The sequence below is a fragment of the Rhagoletis zephyria genome, unplaced genomic scaffold (assembly GCF_001687245.7).
Source record: "Rhagoletis zephyria isolate East Lansing unplaced genomic scaffold, Rhagoletis_zephyria_1.1 Rzeph_scaffold_00030, whole genome shotgun sequence".
Lineage (NCBI taxonomy): Eukaryota > Metazoa > Arthropoda > Insecta > Diptera > Tephritidae > Rhagoletis > Rhagoletis zephyria.
Window position 1 is genome coordinate 545,448 of NW_016157114.1, and position 18,383 is coordinate 563,830.

The window sequence follows — 18,383 nt, forward strand, 5'->3', positions numbered from 1 at the left end:
ACACATTTCAAGAGTGGTTGTATATTTTTTGTTAACGTTGTGCTTAATTTGCTATATTCAAAGATGGCTTGAGAAATTGGTGAATCGTGAAGAAAACTCGTTTTCTCACTGCAAATTCACAACTGTCAACTCATTGTTCTTCGCCATATTCTTTGTTTACCCATTGCCACAAATGTCATTCTGCGGGAATGCGCAATCTTATATTCTATCGTTGTTGATCTCTTACTGCGTTATTGTTTTTGTCAGCAGGTAAAGGCGAGTTATCAGCAGCCAGTGTAGAAGAGCGAAAAGTATGCAAAATATTTTTGTTATGCCCGAGAGTATTATAACTTTGTTCACATAACGGTTGTTTGTAACAGGCAAAACGAATCAAGATAGATACAGACAAATGTGTACATAAATGATCAGAATGAAAAGAGAAATCGATTAAGCGGTGACTGTCCGTCCGTCCGTCCGTCTGTCTGTGCACACGATAACTCAAGTAAAAATTTAGATGTCTTAACGAAACTTAGTACGTGCACCTCCTTCTGGCGTAGGACGGATGGTATTGAAAATGGGCAAAATCGGACAATAACCACGCCTACCTCCCATATAACGGTAATTTTCACAAATACAAAAACTGCCATATTTTAGTAACTACTGAAGATTATTCACTAAAAATTGATATTTACAATACGTTTTAGACGAAAAATAAGAATATTATAAATTTTTGGAAAATGGGCGCTGAACCAATTTCTCCAAACTTGTTGGCCTGGATATAAGCTACGAAATGGCCGAACAATAACAACGCCCACATCCCATATAACGATAATTTAGAGAAACGCGAAATCTTCGATTAATCAGTAAATATTAAAGCTAATTTATTCAAAATTGATGCTTGAAACAATTATTTACCAAGAAATACGTTAAGATAAAATTTTGGAAAATGGGCGTGGCACCGCCCACTTATGCTCATATATATATATCTCGGTAATCGTTCTTCCAATTTGTACCAAACTCGGTGTGGTGATTGTACTTGCCACATAGAAGCAAAGCGCTGAAAGANAATTCATGAAATGAAGAATTCACGAATTCTGTCGCATAAACGTAGTAACTGTCACTTACAAATATAAGATCCAATAGTATATTTAAAACATTGAAACAACAGTTTATTTGGTTAAGATTAAGGCTTAGGAGGCTGTCTACAAAATAGGATTCCTGATTAGTGACAACGTTATTGGGGATTCTGCATACAAATTTTATACGCGTCTAAAGCTATACGAACCTTGTTCAGATTGCCTAATTCTCCAATTGGTCTCAAACATATCATTGAAATCAGGGGCGGATCCAGCGGAGGGTTTTGCGGGTTAAACTACGTGTCAGTCAGTGGCGGACCCAGAATTTCTTGAATTACCACGATATCTAACATTGAACAAGTTAAAATGTCCACATACACAAAAGTTTTTATCGTTATTATCTAGAGCTAGCCCAACTAAATTATCCACATGTGCTTCGTTTAAATCGAAGTTGCTATTAGGCGCAATATACGCAGCAATTAAATATAAGGATCCATAAGATTCACAGCCCTTGATGCAAAAACATAGCTGATCAAGAACGAGTAATCATTGTTAAGTTTCGCCGAAAACGCGCGATATTTTCGTCTTACAGCAATTAGAACACCGGCTCCCCTCAAACAGTCAGTGTTAAGGGAATCACGATCTTTGCGGAATACGTCGTACAAGTTTGGGTCAAAAAACTCGCTATCGTGGATATTTGAATTCAACCAGGTCTCTACAATGACCAGAACGTCATAAGCCTCCTGTGCACTATAATGAAGTATCTTATTTGATTTTGTTCCTAAGGCCGAAATATTTTGATAATACATTTTCAGCCCAGCCTTTGAATCAACAGTTCGATCGCAACTGTTACAAAAACGAAATGGTCTGACTTTTACATTAGCAGGCCATAGCGATGCATCCAATATTTTTTGGTAATTTGTTGAGGCAACACCCAGTTTAAGGTTTACACGTTTGTGTTTACTTACTGGGTCATCTTTTTTTTACCAATATGTAGCAGGAAATAGAATCTATAGTAATATCTGCATGTTTAGCTACATACTTTTTTATGTCAACAACAGAAACTTTCGGCTCAAACGAAGATAAATGAACCAACTTGTTACGAACAGCAACGTAGAGCTCAGTGCTATCATTCGAGCCAACAACAGCCAGTGCTTTCCTACGCCCTTTGCTCTTAACTTCAGTACAAGCGGCATTCTTGCTTAGATCTTTGTTATCACTTAAAGAAGATGATTGAGAAGAAGAAGTAAAAGTACCAACAGCAGTCATCTCACTGTCATCTCTTACCATGGTGTAATGTACTGAAGGTGGCGCATTTCCGAAACCGTTACTTTGGTTTTGCCGACTTTGACGTCTATGGCAATACGTAAACAAACTTTTTCATTAGAAACAAGTGCAAACGTATTGTGTACTTTCAATTGAAAATCGAAGTAATTCGTGCGTTCTAAAGTAAAAAACGTTTTAATTGTAATAAAAACTTTATAAAAATGTCGTGTCGAGTGTTAAATTGCAGCATCCGTAGGGGTAAAGCACCCAAATGCAGTTTTTTACTTTTTTATTATCACTTTTTCGGCACGTGCAATACAAACACAAAAATTCTAAATAGTTAATTAATAAGACCTATTCTTTTGAACACATTTCAAGAGTGGTTGTATATTTTTTGTTAACGTTGTGCTTAATTTGCTATATTCAAAGATGGCTTGAGAAATTGGTGAATCGTGAAGAAAACTCGTTTTCTCACTGCAAATTCACAACTGTCAACTCATTGTTCTTCGCCATATTCTTTGTTTACCCATTGCCACAAATGTCATTCTGCGGGAATGCGCAATCTTATATTCTATCGTTGTTGATCTCTTACTGCGTTATTGTTTTTGTCAGCAGGTAAAGGCGAGTTATCAGCAGCCAGTGTAGAAGAGCGAAAAGTATGCAAAATATTTTTGTTATGCCCGAGAGTATTATAACTTTGTTCACATAACGGTTGTTTGTAACAGGCAAAACGAATCNANATAGATANAGACAAATGTNTACATAAATGATCAGAATGAAAAGAGAAATCGATTAAGCGGTGACTGTCCGTCCGTCCGTCCGTCTGTCTGTGCACACGATAACTCAAGTAAAAATTTAGATGTCTTAACGAAACTTAGTACGTGCACCTCCTTCTGGCGTAGGACGGATGGTATTGAAAACGGGCAAAATCGGACAATAACCACGCCTACCTCCCATATAACGGTAATTTTCACAAATACAAAAACTGCCATATTTTAGTAACTACTGAAGATTATTCACTAAAAATTGATATTTACAATACGTTTTAGACGAAAAATAAGAATATTATAAATTTTTGGAAAATGGGCGCTGAACCAATTTCTCCAAACTTGTTGGCCTGGATATAAGCTACGAAATGGCCGAACAATAACAACGCCCACATCCCATATAACGATAATTTAGAGAAACGCGAAATCTTCGATTAATCAGTAAATATTAAAGCTAATTTATTCAAAATTGATGCTTGAAACAATTATTTACCAAGAAATACGTTAAGATAAAATTTTGGAAAATGGGCGTGGCACCGCCCACTTATGCTCATATATATATATCTCGGTAATCGTTCTTCCAATTTGTACCAAACTCGGTGTGGTGATTGTACTTGCCACATAGAAGCAAAGCGCTGAAAGATATTNAAATCGGACTAAAATTACGGCCGCTTTTCATATAACGGTAAATTTCAGAAATGCTTGAAACTTCAATATTTCGAAATTTAAGGACGCTAATTTACTCAAAATTGATACACCCCGGCTTACCATGTAGCGGTAGCTTTCGGAAAGGTGAAAAACATATATTTAATACTTGCGGCGGGTATTTAATGTTCGGCTCCACCCGAACTTAGACTTTCTTACTTGTTTACGTTATCTTCATGCTCAACAGGAGAGCATAGACTAATTGGTTGACCAACAGCAGCTGCGAGGGAGTTAGCACCAACAATACCATCAGATGCAGTAGCAGCAGCAAAAGAAGTGGAAGAATTCACGTTCAAGGGCTATTTAATTTACTGAGGTCAGCGACCTTAGATCTTGAGCGGGTAGTTCTGAAGTTTACATTTTCTGCTGCATCGCTATTATTCGCGTTGTTGTTAGCCACTTTTGATGATAGGAGATTTTCCGAATTATCGGCGACTTTTTCTACACTAAAAGCAGCCTTAATTTCTTTTATGGAACACGTAGCATTCTCGAACTTAGCCAAGCAAAAAGAGATATTCACATAGCAGCAGGCATCACATTTAAACATCAGATTTTTGTTAGATTTTAAGAGTTTAAAGCTGGCGGAAGTTACCTTTGCGCATTTCTAATGAAAATTCTGCAAACAAATTCCGCATGAAACAAAATCACAACCACGCACTGCAAGCCGCAATAAGAGCAAAAAGACATCGCGAAAGTATTTACATATGTTTGGGTATATGCATAAATATGAAGTACACGACGGAGCTAAGTAAAAGTACGTCCGCACTCAACGACTGTTTTGATTTAAATTACTCTCACGAATTCTGCTGCAATCGCCGCAATCTTGTATTCTATCATTCTTGGGTGCGATGCGTATGCCAATTAAAGTTCTTATAAGAAAACTCAAGAGCACAGAAGTGCGTTTTCTGTTATAGGAGGGCCAAGAATCCTAACTGTCCCACAAGATGAAAAGTTTTCCGGTACAGTGGCTAAATGAGTCGTGTGACCTCATTCAAATGCAGCAATTGACATACCTACGGTGATCTTTCCTTGTTAATTCGCCACTTTTACAATTCGTTGTAGTTGTCGTGTGTAGCAGACCAACCACACGGGGTTTCTGTTCATTTCGGCTGCAGCGCCATCCATTGGGTCCATTTTCTGCAAAACCATTGCTTACCATAAAATGAATATGTGTTATGAATTTCAACCTCGACTCCAGCGGCACTCAGCGGGTCAATTTTAACCTTCCTTTTATTAGCTCGGGATGTAACTATGTAATATTGATGCGCCTAAAAGATGCAGCGATTTCTATTCTCAAGTTACATACCTGATGACAGTACGAATGGCAATTATAATAGGGAGGTTTTAGTTTTTTAAACTATAATTTTATTATTAAAAGAATTTTCCATCATACAGGTACGAAGATCACATTTAAAATTTGAATGAAATCGGTTACAAAAATTCGATTTTTATAATTACTCCCAATTTAAATAGAAATAATCCAAATAAATCCAAAAAATTTATACTCCAGCACCACCTAGCGAGTTTTCAAGTAGCATTTAATAGAACCACATATGTATGTACGATAGCCTCCGATAATCTGACGGAACTCTATTCAATGGTTTTTGAGTTTAGTCCGAACAACGAGAACGGCTATCACTTTCTGCAAATAGATATGTAGATACTACAGTCTATAGCGAAACTCGTAAAATCAAAGCTCCATTCTATGTGAAAAATTTAAAAAAATTCTTCAAAATTTTTACATAAATTTTACCTTTTAATTAAATTCAAAACAAAGTTACAATAGTTCAATGGGATTTAGAAATCTAGCAAAAAATGGTTCCAAATCGAATGATACTTGCACGTTTACGTAAATGTATATCGATCCAGCCTTTCCAATGATTACCACTTTTCGCCATAAGTACGGTATTGATAACATATGTAGCTGTGCCAAATTTCAGAAAATTAACGTGCGCTTTTCCAGAGTGAAGTGGAATGAGAAGCACTTACCACTTTCGCTACATACCGAGTAAATTTTTACAAATTTAAATGAAAACAATTTTTCAAGCAGCTGGCAAATCCCCTAAAAATATTTTCGGCATTAAAATTTCCTAGCCTCTTTAGATTGATGCCAATATTGCAATATTTAATTTATGCTATCAATTCAATTAAAGTTTTCAAATACGTGGCCACATTCCACAAAAATATTTTCAGCTGTAAGCCTTTGTAAACCTGTTTCTTTTGACAGTCTTATTGCAGTATTTAATTTACCGTATCAATTGACCTAAACTGAATTTTTTAACACAGGTGGCAACTCTCTAATTTTTTTCTTATATATTGTAAGCTAGATCTCAAGCGATACATCGGCGAAAACTGCATTCAGTTCCATGTTTTCGAGTGATGCGAGTACAAAACAAATATACAGACAGACAGAGAGTCAAAATTATAAAAATTGTTTATTTGGCTTCTGTAGCTCTAACAAAAACACACCATATTAATTTTTCTTGAATATCTATAAGGTGCAGACATCGGCCTGTTAAAATTTTATTATAAGTATAAATATAGATTTAATTTATTTTATACAATAAAATTTATCAAACAGGTGGCAACCCTCCCTAATGATATTCTCGGCAGTAAAATTTCCCAAGCCTCTTCAGTTTGATACTCATATTGCAGCCGTCAATTTATCTTATAAATAAATTTAAAATTTTCAAACAGGTGTCAACACTAAAAAGTATTTTTGGCTATAAGCCTTCTTAAGCCCCTTTCTTTTGACGCCTATATTGCAATATTCACTTTTTCTTATCAATTTACTTGAACTGCAATTTTCTTTCTATATTTTAAGTTAGACCTCTAGCAATACATCGGTGAAAACTGCATTCAAATCCATGCATTCGTTTTCGAGTGATTCGCGTGCAAACATGCAGACAGGCAGACAGACAAAAAATCTAAAAATGGTTGATTTGACTTCTGGTGCTCTAATAAATACCCTCCACATTAATTTTTCATTACAGACCTCGATCTGTTACAATTTTATTATAAGAATGTATAGATACATATCGCACACTGTCGTCAAAAGGGGCACAACTAAAAAATTAGATGAGGAAATATAATGCTTGTGGATCGTACAGATTCAACGCAATTGATGCAGAAACAGTATGTATAACATTAGTTTTCGAGTTAGAGAATATAACCATGAAGAAAAAAATATTTTCATTAATTTGTGAAAAATCCTTGTTCCTGTTTTGAAGACGGTGTTCGAAGTGTATGTATATCGTATACACGTAGCATGTTACTAAGAATTAAGTATTTGTGCATGTTTTACCAGATTAAAATGTCTCATTTTATTAAGTCGATAAAATATTCGACCCTTTTCAAACTTATATTTTTGCGTATATATTAAACCATAGGATGGAACAAAAACCTCCTTTCAATTGTATAATACTTTAGCAAATATAAATATNGTAGTGCGTTTCTGTAACTAATGCGATATTATATCGCAAATTCTGTCAGAACGCGGTATCGCAAAGTTCATATCGCAAACGATAAACGAAGTGTTTCTGTAACTAAAAAAACTCACCTTGCGATAAATTGGTGGTGAGTATTGTAAAAATTACACGAATTGCCAGAATGAAGAACATATGTTCTTGTATAGTTGTGAGAAATTGCAGTAAAAGTAATAATTTTTATATATTTTGATTATTTAAATCATTTAAAATATAGAATGATGGTTGCACATCTACTTGCATTGGCTGATGATCAAAGGAACATGTTGCGCGTTCATAGGCGCTTTTTAAGGGATAATACTGATCCATTTTATTTGCCAGAAGCGCGTTTCATTGAGTTATTTAGATTGAATAAGGAGTCTGCGCTGGAACTTCTTGGTGAAATAAGTCCGTATATGAAGGATGGTATACGAATAACTTTTGTACCAAAGGCTATAAGGATGGTATCGGCATTGCATTATTATGCTACTGGATCCTTTTTAAGAGATATCGGGCAAGATTTTGTGTGTCCACTAAGTAAAACTACGATTTGCAGATCTATTAATGAAGTGACTCTTATCATTCAAAATAAGATAATGATGAAATACATTAAATTTCCAACTAGTTTGGAAATGAAAAATAGAATTCGACAAAGGTAATAATACATATCGTTACCTTAATTCACAAAGGCGCTAACCAAAACTTTTTTTTCGAAACTGCGTTTTTCACAGATTTTGGCAGTATATATTAAAATATACCTTCAATAAAAATTTTAAAGTGTTAGTCCCAAAAACAATGGAGTTAAATGCCACTTTTTAAAAAGCTCTTTTATGTTGTTTTTGCATCTCCTGTAAAATAAAAAAAAATTGTTGGTTCGGGCCTTTGTGAATTAAGGTAATGATATATGTATGTACATTAGAGTGGTCCAAAAAAATAAAGTCGGAATTTGATTGCCGGCACCCCTAGGATTGTTCTACATCGAAAAAAATTTACCCCTATTTTTTATTTTGAAATCAAAACATATTTAGGCAGTACTCAAACTGCTCAAAGTTTTCCATGTATTTTACATGAAGAAAAAACAATTTTTCGCAGAAATGGTATAAAACTCTTGAAAATCAATATTTTTCGATCGGAAAACTGTGGTTCTCTTAAGGAGACTTCCAGTATCAATATACAATTGTTTATTTAACCATTTTGTATGCAATTGCCTATTATTACTGGGAATCTCCTGAAGATAAGCAGTGTTTTTCGATCGAAAAATATTGATTTTCAAGAATTCTACACTATTTCTATGAAAAGTTGTTTTTCCCCATATAAAGACATGAAAAACTTTGAGCGCTTTGAGCACTCCCTAATTTTTTTTATTTCAAAATAAAAAATAGGGGCATATTTTTTTCGGTATATAACAATCCTAGGGGGTGGCGGCATTAAAAATCCGACCTTATTTTTTTATAAACATTTTTGGACCACTTTAATGTACATACATAAGTTTTCAGAGTATTTTTATTCATAACAAACAAACATATTTTAGGTTTTTCAATGCTACTGGTTTTCCGGGCGTGATAGGTGCAATAGATTGCACACATGTTAAAATAAAAAAACCATCTGCGGAGGATGAGTATTGCTATATTAATCGCAAAGGCTTCTTTTCAAAAAATGTGCAGCTGATTTGTGACTACGATTTAAATATTTTAGCTGGGTATGCACGTTTCGGGGGAAGTACACACGATGCATTTATTTGGGAAAATTGTAAAGTTAGGCAATTAATGCAGCAACAATATGAGCAGAACATATACACGTGCTGGCTTATTGGCGATTCCGGATACCCCCTTCAGCCTTGGTTAATGACACCTTACCGAAATCCTGAAACTAGGGGCGAAGAAAATTTCAATAATCACCACATACAAGCTCGTAACTGCATTGAGCGATTGAATGGTGTATTAAAAAAAGTATTCGCGTGTTTGTCAAGTGATCGCGGCATTCTTTTCAACCCAGTTTATTCGGGCGCTATCATCAACGCTTGTCTTACGCTGCATAATTTCAGAAAATTGCACAATATGCCTATGCCCGAAATAAATTATACCCAAGATACCAATATAGATATAGGTGAGCATGAGACCATGGAATCTAATGCTACAATCTTGCAGGATGCACGAAGGATTCGCGAAAACCTTGTTAGAAACTATTTTAATTAAATTTATTTATTTAGCATATACACGCGGGTTTCAACCGACACTATTATAAAAATATACTTTTGACGCAGCTGTATGTTTATAAGCGAATCCAAACCCATCAAGTTCTCCTGGCGTTATATGGTGACCAACAAACTTATATTTGATTTTATTAAGTAATAATTAAATTAAATTTTACTTATTTAACATGTGACAACCCTTAAATCTGTTTGTCCACGTTATATACTACATATATAAAAATAAATGTATTATATTATATTATATAAATACAGTACCGGTCATACCATTACAACTCAAATTCAAAACCATATAAACCCAAGTTTAAAACTTTATAGAAAACTTAAGAGGTTCAAAACATCTTCATTTGAATTTCAAACTTTTTTCTCAGAAGTTTTAACATTTTTTTGAGTATACCTACAGTTTTTATTGATTCTTATTTCATTTAAGTATAATACTGTGCAAGTTTCTATTGGCTAAAAATTACCGTAATAGGGGCGGCTAATATTTCGAGAACTAAAGAAACCGTTTTTCAAAATGTGGAAAGTTAGTTGAAAGACCTTTCCTTTAATATGTATATATTTTTCGAGAGAAGATAAAAAAAATATGGCATTTTTTAATAAAGATGTGTGTTTGCGGCTCTTTTTTCTTGTTTATATGAAACGATATTTAATATACATTTAGTGAAATATCATGTGCCGAAGAATTTTTGTTACAAATCATACATACAGTATCGGCAGAAATAATAGACTCGCCTTACGTTGAAGAGTTTTGGCTATTATTCCATGGTTTACTTTATGTTTAATATTTTTTTATAAAAGCCTGGCTAGCTATACAACAAACACCATATAAATGCCCTTTTCAAACTTTATACAAAAATTAAAAAAATTTTACTAATTTTCACCAAATTTTCAAACTCTTTATTCAGAATTTTAGAAAAATTTTTGGTATGCAGTTTTGTAGCCCATCCAGTTTTAGTATAATAGAGTGCAAATTTCAAGTCACTAGAAAATACCGTTAATTTTTGAAAATTTTGTTTGATGACGATGCTAGGCATTCCCTTCCATATAAAAAAATTGTCGAGTACACTTTGTATGGGAAAAAATGCGTGACATCGTCAGCAAACAAAAAATTCTTAAAAATCAACGGTATTTTTTAGCTAATTGAAACTTGCACTTTATTATACTAAAATTGAATGGGCTACAAAACTGCATACCAAACATTTTTCTAAAATTCTGAATAAAGAGTGAAAATTTGGTGAAAATTAGTCAAATTTTTTTAATTTTTGTTCAATGTTTGAAAAGCGCATTTATATGATGTTTGTTGCATAACTACCTAGGCTTTTATAAAAAAATATTAAACATTAAAATAAATATAGTCAAAATTCTTAAAAGTACGACGAGTCTAATATTTCTGCCGCCAGTGTATATCAAATTAAAGGTATTTTTGTGTGTATCTTTTAATATAATAAATTGCGTGGAAAACATGTTGCCATAATTTCGTTGTTTTTATCGAAAGATATATGTATTATATATACATACAGATACACATATCAAATGAAAGGTACTTCAATATTTTTCCAACGATATCCCTATTTTGAAAATCGGTTAAATAATTTTCGAAATATAGGATTTGAAAATATTGAAAATTCAGCTTCGATCCAAGCGACGCTCATGCATATTTGTAATAAACTTTGCTTTATTTCTTAAATATAATGAAGTCTAAGAAAATTACTCACTTTATTGTATTTTATTTATTAATGTTAAAATATTTGAATTCATTTCCTTGAGTATATTAATAATATCATCTAATTTTCTCATATGAACTTCGTTCTGAGCTGACAGTTCTTTTTTGACTTCTAGCAGCGATGAATGAAATGTCGATTTGGATGCGCAGATATTGAACTTCTTCTCAGCAGAAGCGGCCTTAGACGTACTTGGCATTTCGTCTTCGATGAGATATTCAGCCAAGTACTCGTCTTCGAGTGTATCATCCACGTTCTCCTTAAATACAAAAAATTTAAAGTATTTCAAATATATTTACGCATGCACAAATTAAAAAAAAATAGTATACCTCATGGACTCCGGCTTCAATTGTTTTACCATCTCCATCAAGGACATGGTTTCGGTCCTTCACTGGCAGGACGGTTGCCGGTCAAATTTTTGAATCTGTTGTAGGCACTTTGTTGCTTCTTCACTGCAACCTTCCAGTCCGACCAACACTTCACCATTTATAATTAAAAAATATGCTTTGGCATTAAACCAATAAATATTTTGCAGTTCATACCTTCTTCCACTGTTCAGCGGTCTTGCATGCACCTCCGCATGCATTTAGCTCCCCCCTCACAGTTACAGAAACACTCGCTTGCGATAAAAGTGAAAAAGCGTTATATTTTACGATATTGGGTGTATCGCAAGGTTACAGAAACGCACTACAGATATATTTAGAGCCAAACTTATGATGTACGTTTTTAAAAATTTATTGAATAATTTTTATATTTCTTATTAGAATTGAGTGGAAATTTTAGAGTTACATATGTGAAAATTGTAAACAAATGTTCTGTCTAAAAATGTGGTCGATTTTAAGCCTTGTGGTAGATGTGGTAGAAACCCAAATTTTTAAAAATATGTGGTATATATGGCGCCCCGCCAGAAGAAATTAAATATTGCGCCTAAAAATATGCACTACATACGCTACAGCGGAAATGGACGATGCGCCATTTCTTTAAATGAAAAACGAAATCCTGTTATATGCATGTAATATTAAAGCTAATTTATTAAAAATCGATGCTTGAAACAATTCTTTACCAAAAAATACGTTAATGATCAANCGTTGAAAATTATTGAAATCGGACTAAAATTACGGCCGCTTTTCATATAACGGTAAATTTCAGAAATGCTTGAAACTTCAATATTTCGAAATTTAAGGACGCTAATTTACTCAAAATTGATACACCCCGGCTTACCATGTAGCGGTAGCTTTCGGAAAGGTGAAAAACATATATTTAATACTTGCGCCGGGTATTTAATGTTCGGCTCCGCCCGAACTTAGACTTTCTTACTTGTTTACGTTATCTTCATGCTCAACAGGAGAGCATAGACTAATTGGTTGACCAACAGCAGCTGCGAGGGAGTTAGCACCAACAATACCATCAGATGCAGTAGCAGCAGCAAAAGAAGTGGAAGAATTCACGTTCAAGGGCAATTTACTGAGGTCAGCGACCTTAGATCTTGAGCGGGTAGTTCTGAAGTTTACATTTTCTGCTGCATCGCTATTATTCGCGTTGTTGTTAGCCACTTTTGATGATAGGAGATTTTCCGGGTTTTTCGGATTATTGGCGACTTTTTCTCAATTAAAAGCAGCCTTAATTTCTTTTATGGAACACGTAGCATTCTCGAACTTAGCCAAGCAAAAAGAGATATTCACATAGCAGCAGGCATCACATTTAAACATCAGATTTTTGTTAGATTTTAAGAGTTTAAAGCTGGCGGAAGTTAGCTTTGCGCATTTCAAATGAAAATTCTGCAAACAAATTCCGCATGAAACAAAATCACAACCACGCACTGCAAGCCGCAATAAGAGCAAAAAGACATCGCGAAAGTATTTACATATGTTTGGGTATATGCATAAATATGAAGTACACGACGGAGCTAAGTAAAAGTACGTCCGCACTCAACGACTGTTTTGATTTAAATTACTCTCACGAATTCTGCTGCAATCGGCGCAATCTTGTATTCTATCATTCTTGGGTGCGATGCGTATGCCAATAAAAGTTCTTATAAGAAAACTCAAGAGCACAGAAGTGCGTTTTCTGTTATAGGAAGGCCAAGAATCCTACCTGTCCCACAGGATGAAAAGTTTTCCGGTACAGTGGCTAAATGAGTCGTGTGACCTCGTTCAAATGCAGCAATTGACATACCTACGGTGATCTTTCCTTGTTAATTCGCCACTTTTACAATTCGTTGTAATATTTATGAACTGATTTCTAGGTAGATACAAGATCGCATGATCGTGCATGACAAACTTAACCCCATCCTTCATTTAGACATCTGAAAACTAAATTCGTATAACTTAAACATAGGGCCAAAGCAGACCAACCACACGGGGTTTCTATTCATTTCGGCTGCAGCGCCATCCATTGGGTCCATTTTCTGCAAAACCATAGCTTACCATTTGTGTTATGAATTTCAACCTCGACTCCAGCGGCACTCATCGGGTCAATTTTTAACAAAAGAATTTTCCATCATACAGGTACGTAGCTCACATTTAAAATTTGAACAAAATCGGTTAAAAAAATACGATTTTTATAAATAACTCCAAATGTAAATAGAAAAATATTTTCAGCTGTAAGCCTTTGTAAACCTCTTTCTTTTGACAGTCTTATTGCAGTATTTAATTTACCGTATCAATTGACCTAAACTGAATTTTATAACACAGGTGGCAACTCTCTCATTTTTTTCTTATATATTGTAAGCTAGATCTCAAGCGATACATCGGCGAAAACTGCATTCAGTTCCATGTTTTCGAGTGATGCGAGTACAAAACAAATATACAGACAGACAGAGAGTCAAAATTATAAAAATTGTTTATTTGGCTTCTGTAGCTCTAACAAAAACACACCATATTAATTTTTCTTGAATATCTATAAGGTGCAGACATCGGCCTGTTAAAATTTTATTATAAGTATAAATATAGATTTTGTTTATTTTATACAATAAAATTTTTCAAACAGGTGGCAATCCTCCCTAATGATATTCTCGGCAGTAAAATTTCCCAAGCCTCTTCAGTTTGATACTCATATTGCAGCCGTCAATTTATCTTATAAATAAATTTAAAATTTTCAAACAGGTGTCAACACTAAAAAATATTTTTGGCTATAAGCCTTCTTAAGCCCCTTTCTTTTGACGCCTATATTGCAATATTCACTTTTTCTTATCAATTTACTTGAACTGCAATTTTCAAACAGGTGGCAACCTTTTCTTTCTATATTTTAAGTTAGACCTCTAGCAATACATCGGTGAAAACTGCATTCAAATCCATGCATTCGTTTTCGAGTGATTCGCGTGCAAACATGCAGACAGGCAGACAGACAAAAAATCTAAAAATGGTTGATTTGACTTCTGGTGCTCTAATAAATACCCTCCATATTAATTTTTCTTTACAGACCTCGATCTGTTACAATTTTATTATAAGAATGTATAGATACATATCGCACACCGTCGTCAAAAGGGGTACAACTCAAAAATTAGATGGGGAAATATAATGCTTGTAGATCGTATGTATAACATTAGTTTTCTAGTTAGAGAATATAATCATGAAGAAAAAAATATTTTCATTAATATGTGAAAAATCCTTGTTCCTGTTTTGAAGACGGTGTTCGAAGTGTATGTATATCGTATACACATAGCATGTTACTAAGAATTAAGTATTTGTGCGTGTTTTACCAGATTAAAATGTCTCATTTTATTAAGTCGATAAAATATTCGACCCTTTTCAAACTTATATTTTTGCGTATATATTAAACCATAGGATGGAACAAAAACCTCCTTTCAATTGTATAATACTTTAGCAAATATAAATATGCGGATTTTTGGAATATTAAAAAATTAAGGCGCAGATATATTTAGAGCCAAACTTATGATGTACGGTTTTAAAAATTTATTGAATAATTTTTATATTTCTTATTAGAATTGAATGGAAATTTTAGAGTTACATATGTGAAAATTGTAAACAAATGTTCTGCCTAAAAATGTGGTCGATTTTGAGCCTTGTGTGGTAGATGTGGTAAAAACCCAAATTTTAAAAAATATGTGGTATATATGTCGCCCCGCCAGAAGAAATTAAATATTGCGCCTAAAAATATGCAGTACATACGCTACAGCGGAAATGGACGACACGCCATTTCTTTAAATGAAAAACTAAATCCTGTTATATGCATGTATGTACATATGTATGTATATGGGCAAATCTAAAAAACAGGTATCCTTGATGTTGTCTAGCTTTATTTTCACTGTTGGAAACTATATCAAGCTGGTTGGTTTTGGATATAATTCATTGACGTATACTTGAAGCCTCAAAAAAAAATTGGATCAATTTGCTGCATAACTTTTGAATAATCGGTGTTTAAATAAAAAATAATAATGAAAACAAGTGAATTTTTTATGTAATTTTTAAGAGGTGAAAATTTAATTATGTCATAACTTTTGAAGCACACCATATACTGATTTGAAATTTTATGTGCAATTAGTACTTACGTATACACTTCATATGTACAGCATGTACTTACGGCGGCCGCGGTAGCAGGGTGACTAAATGTGCATACTTCCACTCCATAGGACTATGGTTGAATCCCTGTTCGGATCATAACCCAGAATAGCAGTCGTCCTTCGGCAGGCAATGGCAAACCTTCGAGTATATTTCTGCCTTGAAAACTCTTCTTATAAAATCATTTGGTGTTCGGAGTCAGCCTTAAATATGTACATAGGGGTCTCCATTTGTGCCACAACAACAAAATTCATGTTTGAGCAGAAGCTCGGCCAAGCACTTAGAAAAATATTTTAGCACCAAATATTTATTTGTTTACTTATTTTAGGGGAGATGGCAATCTTCTGGTTTCACATTTTGGGTACAAAAATCTCAACCCTGATACAACAAATAGTATTAGTACTGATGATGCATTCACATAAACGTACAATAATACATGATTGAGGTTTTTTTGCATTCACATTCTCTTTGTGAATGGGTGTCGACCACGATTGACAGAATACAAAGGTTGCGCCGATTTCGGACCGCTATTCCTCTCTTAACGAATTTAACAGAATCGTTGTTTGCATGTCGTCACACTTGTGCAACTTGTTTACGTTTTCCTTGCAACACTTTTTCTTCTTCTTCCATTCTTGCTCACGTTTTGGCATTTCTCTCTCGCAATTGCACCAGTGTGACATCACACAAAAGTTATTCTCATAAATCCTCTCTGATCGGCGCAATCTTGTATTCTATCATTCTTGGGTGTCAACCATTCCATAACACATACATATTTTGTGTTTACAATTTGTAACCAATCTCAAGAGCGGTTGTTACATTTTTCAAATCAAACAATCACATTTTTGAATCGAATAAAATGAGAATGCACACTCAATTGATTCAATCAGTACACAGCTCTGAAGGTTACTAATAAACACTGAAAACGACTTTTGAGAACTCCAATATTACATACGTGGCGAAGAATGTGTTTGATTACATGCGTGTTGTATAGACCGTGGCTATGGATTTATATACGTGTCAACAGAAAAGGTTCCAAAGCATACCCGGTAAGAAAAGTGTGCATTAAAATATAACGAAGTGGCAAGCAACTCAAAGTCTGTAATTCCACATTTCACAATTAGTTTTTGAAGCATTTAAGTTTAAGAACTTTTTAAGTATGTATTGTATACTACAAACAATTACGAATAATTTGATACCTTAGCAAAAGCTGTGCTTTCAGAATAAACCAACTGTTACGATCAATATAACGCGTAAAATTAATATTACAAACTTTATTTCTTAATAGTATGTTATAACCAGGAAAATCAGAAAATTATAAACCGTGCTTGATTACAGAGAGAAAAAAGAACAATGGGGAGACCGGAAACAGAAGAAGAAAGCAATGTCAAAATACAAAAGTGACAGATAAGTTTCAGTGAGAGAGCTCAGTGTTGGAAAGTAATGCCATTTTAATGAATACTGAGAAGTAACCGGTAGCTGGTTGTCAACATTCCGTCCATCTCGTCCAGTTCGACGAAAAAGGATTATCTGCCCACCGTTTACAGCCGGTACTGTTCATCGATTGGTAAGGGCACAAGTTTTGATATGGCTCGTTTAAGAATTGTCGACTTTGTATGCACTGTTGCAACTCGTACATGAGAATCGTCCCGGGGGTGTACTTGAATAACTCGACCTAGTTGCCATTGAGAAGGTGGTGCTCGTTCGTCACGTAGGAGTACCAGGTCACCAATTCTCAAATTGCCTTAAGTCTGCTGCCACTTATTTCGGGCCTGAAGCTCCCTCAGATAGTAGCTGCTCCATCGCTGCCAAAAGTTTTGACGCATTTGTTGCAGTTGCCTCCAGCGGGTGAGGCTTGAAGATTTAACGTCGCATAAGCTTGGCTCGGGAGGTGCTATTAGGGGGCCACCGGACAAAATGTGAACTGGTGTTATCGCTGTCACATTGTCGGGGTCATCGGAAAAAGCTGCGAGTGGTCGCGAGTTTAGCACTGCCTCGACTTCCTTGAGCACTGTGCAGAACCCCTCAAATGTAAGTGTCGTCTCGCCGATAACGCGCTTGAGGTGATGTTTCATGCTTTTTATCCCCGCTTCCCATAAGCCTCCGAAATTTGGAGAGCCAGAGGGGACGAAGTGCCATGTGACACCGCGAACGGCACTATAACGCGCGCCCGCCTCTACCTGCTTCCGGTATTGAGCGACATCTTCTTTCAGTACGGCATTTGCTCCAACAAACGTAGTGGCACAGTCGCTGTAGATATCAGAGGAGTAACCCCGTGTGGCGAAGAACCGCCGGAGTGCTAGCAAAAACATATTCGTCGTTACGTCGCTAACGAGCTCGATGTGTATAGCCCGAGTACTGAAGCACACGAATAACGCTACATATGCTTTATGGGCTTGTTGGCCTCTGCCTTTTGATGTACGTACTCTATATGGGCCGCCGTAATCTATACCGCAGTGTGTAAATGGCTTAGTCGGTGTACATCGCGCTTCTGGCAAAGCACCCATAATTTGCTGTGCGGGTTGGCAGCGATGACGGAAGCATTTGATGCAGCGGTTAATATACTTCTTTGTAGACGAAGGTCCGTCGATAGGCCAGAAACGTCGCCGCATAAGATTCAGTGTAGTTTGAACGCCACCGTGTAATGTGCACTCATGCGCTTGAGCAATAAGCAGG

General features: G+C 35.1%; 2 protein-coding genes across 3 annotated transcripts in view; one reads left to right on the top strand and one right to left on the bottom strand.

The window, feature by feature from the left end:
• Positions 1-18,383, bottom strand: part of hyd (E3 ubiquitin-protein ligase hyd) — a 534,145-nt gene that overhangs the window by 415,624 nt on the left and 100,138 nt on the right. The window lies entirely within an intron of this gene.
• On the top strand, positions 7,495-9,481 carry LOC108364170 (putative nuclease HARBI1). Its single transcript, XM_017617763.1, has 2 exons — positions 7,495-7,912; positions 8,789-9,481. The coding sequence occupies exons 1-2, from the start codon at positions 7,497-7,499 to the stop codon at positions 9,450-9,452; spliced, it is 1,080 nt and encodes a 359-aa protein (XP_017473252.1). The 5' UTR covers positions 7,495-7,496; the 3' UTR covers positions 9,453-9,481.